Here is a 6,000-nt window from a genome sequence, read left to right as displayed (position 1 = left end):
TTAAAAGCCTTGTTGAGGTTACTTGTTTAAATGAATGCTTAGGGATTCCTTTTGGATTTGTCTTGATGTGGAAAACATTCATTCAACAAGACAGGCAAGAGCTCTTCTCACCAGCGTGCGAGTCGACTTGAATATATCGAGTATGAGGCAGAGCTCATTTATCTTCTCTGGCTTTTTCCACCCTGTCTGCCTGTCAGTCAGCATTGCAAGACAGCAGCTCACGCAGACTCAGTGGTGAGATGCAGATTGATAAGGGGTTCAGTCAACATGAGGGGGTGTAACTGGTAGGATGCAGTACAATGCCAAACACACCCCCTTGGGGATATCAGCTACACTCCATTTCTGCTGCAGTTTTATAAGAAACATGAGATTTTAGCTTCATGTAAAGTAATTATATATTTAGAATCAAAGGGGTTGGAAGTGACATTTGGCCTATTTATTCATTCACAAGCACAGTTTACAAAGCTGACAGGAAGTCACAGAGAGAAAAATGTTTGTAGTTTTTGTGATAACTTTATTCTTTCAAACCACAGTTTGGAGTTAAAAATACTCCTTTTGAACGACAGAGGCAAAGAACACATACCGACACACTCAAACAGACCATGACGAGGTTGGGCGGATTCATCACAGTGATGATATTCAAAGAGGCACGCTTTAAAATAAGTCAAAGTGGGCCTTATCATTTCTAGTTAAGGATGGCAGAAATCTTTTCTGTTCCCCACGTTTAACAAAACATCAGTTTCTTAGGGAGGCTCAGTCCCCGGACTTTGGATGAGCAGTACTCATTGTCAAAAAGAGGACTATTGTGGGGGAAAAAGGCCTCTCAAAAGCTCTGTTTTGTGACCTGTAACACTGAGAGAAACCCTCACAATTGTTATGCTAACAGTACCTATTGTCATGCGTATTCTCTGCATGCACAAAAATAAAAGGACACAGAGTTCCTTTAAGAGTACAGCAAACACCTAAGTTTTACATGTTCGTATTTTGAATTCTACATTTCTAAATTTTATGTAATGTGTGCACACATTTCTAATGTGTTTCTAATGTCAAAGAGCCAGAGCTAGCCTGTTAACAAGGCCATGCTGCACTTTGATCGAGGCTGCTACATTTTGGATGAACCATATATGAAATAAAGACAGAAGTTACTGCCCTCTGCTTTGCATGATAAGTCACATGATGTCCAGGGAATCAAATTCACCAGTGTAAGACCACCTTTCTCCTGATATAGTATGACCTTGAAACTTCTATGTAACATCTACAAGTTATTGCTGGTGAGCTATAATGTATAGCACAGCTGTTACTTAGCACAGCTCACTGGAGTATTATTTCTGAAATAGCTGACAGCTAGAATGCACAGAATTTAAAACCAATTTCTCGGCACTAACAACAAAAATCATAAAGCAATAGTTCAACAAACAGCTCAAGCTTTGTGGTAAACAATTTCTCTCTTGCAGACCAGAATGTAGATGCTGCTGAGTTAAGCTAAGTCTCCTGGATGTACAGTATATGAATTGCAAAACAAAGTGCAGATATGCTAATGAAAAACATTCAGATAGCAGGGAAAAAGAGCTAGCTAGTTGTGTGGTGAAATTAGCTAGTTATGAGTAAAATGTAAAGATATAAGATAAACGGTCTCTGGATAAACACTTCAGTTCTGGACAATTAACACACAAATTTGTATCGCTAAAACAAAGAGAACACATGATCTACTTTAGAATTATCCCTAAAGATTACAATTTTGTTTTTTATAGCTATTTTTATTTCCTGGAGCGAACTGCAGACATGCTAATCTCTGAAAAAAAATAGCTTGCTAAAGTGGTACTGCTGAAGACTGAAGTTATACATATAATGCATTATAATGCATATCAAGAATGGGGGGACAGTCAACTGTGTTCAACTGGTATTGGGCTAAAAAAGCTCATAATTTAACTAACAGTGCATGGGTCATCCTTGCAGGGCTTAACATCCCCCTGCAGCAACTGGATCATAACAGCCTTGGTCAAGTAGCTGGAGGTGCCTCTCTTTCCCACTGGTGGTGTGTTGTAGAACTCCTCCATGTCATCCTGGGACAAGTAAAGTCAGGGTGAGATGATGAAATATGTCTTTAAAAAGTACCTATAACCAACGAGTCTGCAAGTACGAAGAGGCTGTTCATGAATTAGATGCCATAAAGGAGGAAAAAAAAGCAACAGGATTAAAACTGACAAATGTAATAAGACTCTAATGAATTGGAAAATGTCAGTGTTAACCCTTCAACAATTTAATTTAATTAAACCCGCCTTAATATAACTGGAACAAAAGATAAAAGATTTTAGAGGATCAATTTAAGAAGGTGATGTTACAATTTTGTGGTAGACACTAAGGTCACGTTTAAAGAGGGAAAAAAAAAAGTATAATACAGGTCACCCTTTAAGGTTGAGACACATTACCTGTTTCTCCATTCCTTCAAAGCGGCTGCGATCTCTCTGGAAATCGCTGAAGGCGTCCTTCACCAGATTGTCCAGATCCACCTTTTCACTGAACTCCAACTCCGGGTTCCTCTCCAGCACTATGGACACCACCATCAGCAACTATGGGCAACCGGAGCAAGGGCAAGAAGTTAATATTAACAACAATGAAGAAAGTCTCAAAATTACTGAAATCTAATCATTGTAAACCACAGGAACAGCCGATACCAGGCTGAGTAAAATCCTTCAATACTTTGATTCGATTTGTTGGTGCTGATGAACGGGCTCGTTTACCTCCACTATGATTTGTCTGTACTCGGGCAGAACAATGTTCTTCAGCGTGTCCTCCACCAGCAGGGAGAAATTCATCTCATACATGGTCATGTCAGACAATGTGGGTTGCTGCAAAGAGATGAGGATAAAGGAGATGAGATGAATGTGATTAATGGGAGAAAAAAAAATTAATGGAACATGTCTTTGCATGTTTGCGACCAGCAAAATGTGGTCATGCTGCAGTGCTACAGTATACATGAGACCTACTGTAGACATCAACAAAGTTTGTGTTGTTTGCTAAAGCTTTACTCTTCCATGCCTTTCAACAAATTAAGCTAGAAACACTTCACAATAACATGAACCTGTTGTATTTTAAATAATGTTAAAACACTGTGTAAGCAGAAATAGCTAATCAAGTCACACTAACTGGATCTACTGACCAAACAACCAGCAGTTAATTCTTTACAGAAAATCTGTGAATGACTCCAAAAGTCCAGACATCACCATATTTATGAAGGTTCTAGTCCATAATTACTGATGGCAGTGCTAATTCACATTTCATTAAGTATGCATGGGAACTGCATGGATTCTGCTTGTGTACAGACTTTACAGGACTTTACTCCCAAACAAGCAGCAGCTAAAGGTGGCTGCAATGAAATGCCTGCCATAAAATGTCTGCCAATGCATCTCAGGGGAGCAAACTCCATATCTGGTGGTGTCTACGTGCTTTAGATTTCAGGCCACAGTGGAGCCAAAGGGCTATAACCAGCAGTGAAACCTGTTAGGAGGCAAGGCACATTTTCACAAATGGAGTAAAAACTAGTAACTACTACTTGTCAAGCAGAACATTTGTGCAGAAAGCCGTCTTCATTTCCATTGTTTCCACATTTTAGCAGAGCAACGATCCATGTGGCGGTCATATCAGCATTATCGAGACTTTAAAAGTAGTTACTTTACCAACAGTTAAAGTTGGTTTAGTCAATTTAGGGTTTCATTAAAAGGCTTATCCACAAGTACTTATTCTGTATTTCTTTATGGGAGTCATGCCTGCATATGCAAATGATTTTAATGATTTACCAAAAAAGAATTTCTGGCCTACAGCATTTTTCCACGCAGATTAAAAAATAAAGTAGTGGTTCTTTTACAGCATACAACACACAGTGTCATCATTAATCAGCATGGGTCAGAGTAATTATCTAGCAGCAAAGTGGGGGTAGGCGGGTACCTGTGGGAGGTGGTTCCCAGCTACCACAATACCATTTGGGGTCCTCTCCAGGATCTGCCACACACGATCATAAAAGCCCAAAGGGGTCCTGTTCAGAGAGCCATCGATCTGACGCCTGTTCAGCCAAGACCTGAGGCGAAACGAGCAAGAAACTGCTGAACACATCTTAGTAACAGGCGAAATATGAGGATGGCAGCCTTTGTGCCAAAGGAAAAATGTCTGTGAGCTGGTGTGTATTAGATCAGATGAGATAAGATAAGATTTTAATAATTGCCAAGGGGAAATTGGGTTGTGGCAGCCGCAGATAATAAGATATGAATGTAGACGAGAAAGAAGATAAAATAATTAAAGCCAAAAAGATTATACAAAAAGTAGAGGCATTAAGATAAAGACACAGCATCTTCAAAGGCAGATCTGTGAGTTAAATGTAAGGAGAAAGCATGGATAACGCTCTTGACAAAGTGCGATAATGTATGTTTGTGCGTGCGCGTGTGTGTTTGTGTGTGAGTGAAAGAGAGGGAATACCTTCCAGTGTGCTGTGGCTGCAGCACGTCCAGCAGAAGCTGCTTGATGTCGCTGGGGGAGAGCTGGTAGATGTCCTGGGGTGGCATGTCTCCTGCCACGATCTTCAGTTCATGTTTCATAGCCTGGACAATCCATCTGGAAGTCCACATAATACACACCTGCTGTTATCAATGGCGGCACTGAGTCCTGCACAGCTCACATCGATATGGTCACTTACATAATTGATAAAATAAGTTCTTATCCATCACCGTTTAGTGTAACTGCAGACAATAGTCAAGTGCACAGGTAAAAAAATTGGTCTTTTTAGCCTGTTGGGAATTTACCCTGTCATTACACCTTCACACAGTTTTATTCATGCTCGCACACAGGACACAGATAATTCAAAGGTTAAAAAAACAAAAACAAGGATGAAGTCGATTCTGCCACAGGTACATGTGCTTTTTCATTTTAATGAGCTGGAAAACAACGCATAATTTCTGACTGTGCCCCTTGTGAGAGGCCATTTTTTATAGCTTGCTTAACTTATTTACAATGCCACCTTCTTGTGCTCTCCAGTGTTTTTGTAAAGCTTTTATATGTCACAGCCTTGGTCTGAAAAATAATGGATATGTCCAAAAATAACTAATATTAAGTAATTTCTTGATCAAACGTGTCAGCTTGTGCTGCTATTACTGTTTTGATTAGCTAACATGAGGGCTTCTTTCTATAGTTTGTACTAGAATGAACAGCAGGGAGGGGAGAATTACAGCTGCCCCATCCTGCTCAAATTCATCTAGCTTCACTAAATACACTTGGGTTGCTTGGACACCAGTGAACAGGACGTTGTCCTACCCGACTCTGATCTTAATCATGCCACTGAACAGCTCAGGGTTGTTGGAGATAATCCATCCGATGTGGATGACCAGCTCTTGCTGCAGAACAGCCTCCCGCTCCCCGCCATACGGGGAGCATTTGCTGTAGATGATGCCCTGGATCACCCCTGGAGACAGTGGGTTAGAGATCACCTCTTCCTCGTGTCCGAATAGACCAAGGGTGACCTGGTAATCACAGGGAACACCATAGACACATACATATGTACACACAGACACACACAGACGGTAAAACAAGCAAACATCACACACGTATGGTTAGAAAGTTTTGCAGTACGTCAAATGTGCAAAAGTGTGTATGTGCAGAGGCGAGCATGAGCGCAGTACTTTTCTAAGGTGTAATTCTTACAAGTATCCTTTTTCCATCAATCTAAAATTGGCCTCCTCTCTCAGAGCCACATAAAAGTGAGTAGGAAAAAATTACAGATCTCAAGATTCCACTTTTGTATTTGTTTCTTCTGAAGCCATCTCAACAAAATTACACCTCAACAGTCTAACTGATGAGAGGACACACTTTTATTCTCGTCTTCAGCTGATGAAATCTAGCATCGAGATGTATCTTTCATCTATACATCTAAATGGATTCGAACCGAGTACAAAGACGACAAGCTGGAAATAAAGTTTGGGTGCAGCCGAGTTTAAATTCAAGGGGAATGCTTTG

General features: G+C 40.4%; 1 protein-coding gene across 4 annotated transcripts in view; it reads right to left on the bottom strand.

Annotated features, from left to right (window-relative positions):
• Positions 1–493: 493 nt before the first annotated feature.
• phkb (phosphorylase kinase, beta) overlaps positions 494–6,000 on the bottom strand; it is a 92,033-nt gene continuing 86,526 nt past the window's right edge. For 3 of the 4 annotated variants that reach the window (XM_013276172.3, XM_013276186.3, XM_025908017.1), the window contains 6 exons: positions 5,302–5,507; positions 4,471–4,605; positions 3,946–4,075; positions 2,742–2,849; positions 2,430–2,570; positions 1,926–2,063 (listed from right to left, as the gene is read on the bottom strand). In XM_013276172.3, coding sequence (XP_013131626.1) covers positions 1,926–2,063; positions 2,430–2,570; positions 2,742–2,849; positions 3,946–4,075; positions 4,471–4,605; positions 5,302–5,507 — 858 coding nt within the window. Of the gene's footprint in view, positions 2,064–2,429; positions 2,571–2,741; positions 2,850–3,945; positions 4,076–4,470; positions 4,606–5,301; positions 5,508–6,000 lie in introns of all 4 variants that reach the window. The other variant, XM_013276152.3, reaches the window with a different exon arrangement.

Source organism: Oreochromis niloticus, linkage group LG1 (genome assembly GCF_001858045.2).
Source record: "Oreochromis niloticus isolate F11D_XX linkage group LG1, O_niloticus_UMD_NMBU, whole genome shotgun sequence".
NCBI classification, from domain to species: Eukaryota; Metazoa; Chordata; class Actinopteri; order Cichliformes; family Cichlidae; genus Oreochromis; species Oreochromis niloticus.
Note: the sequence above shows the minus strand (reverse complement) of the source record. Positions and strands in the feature narration are given on the sequence as shown.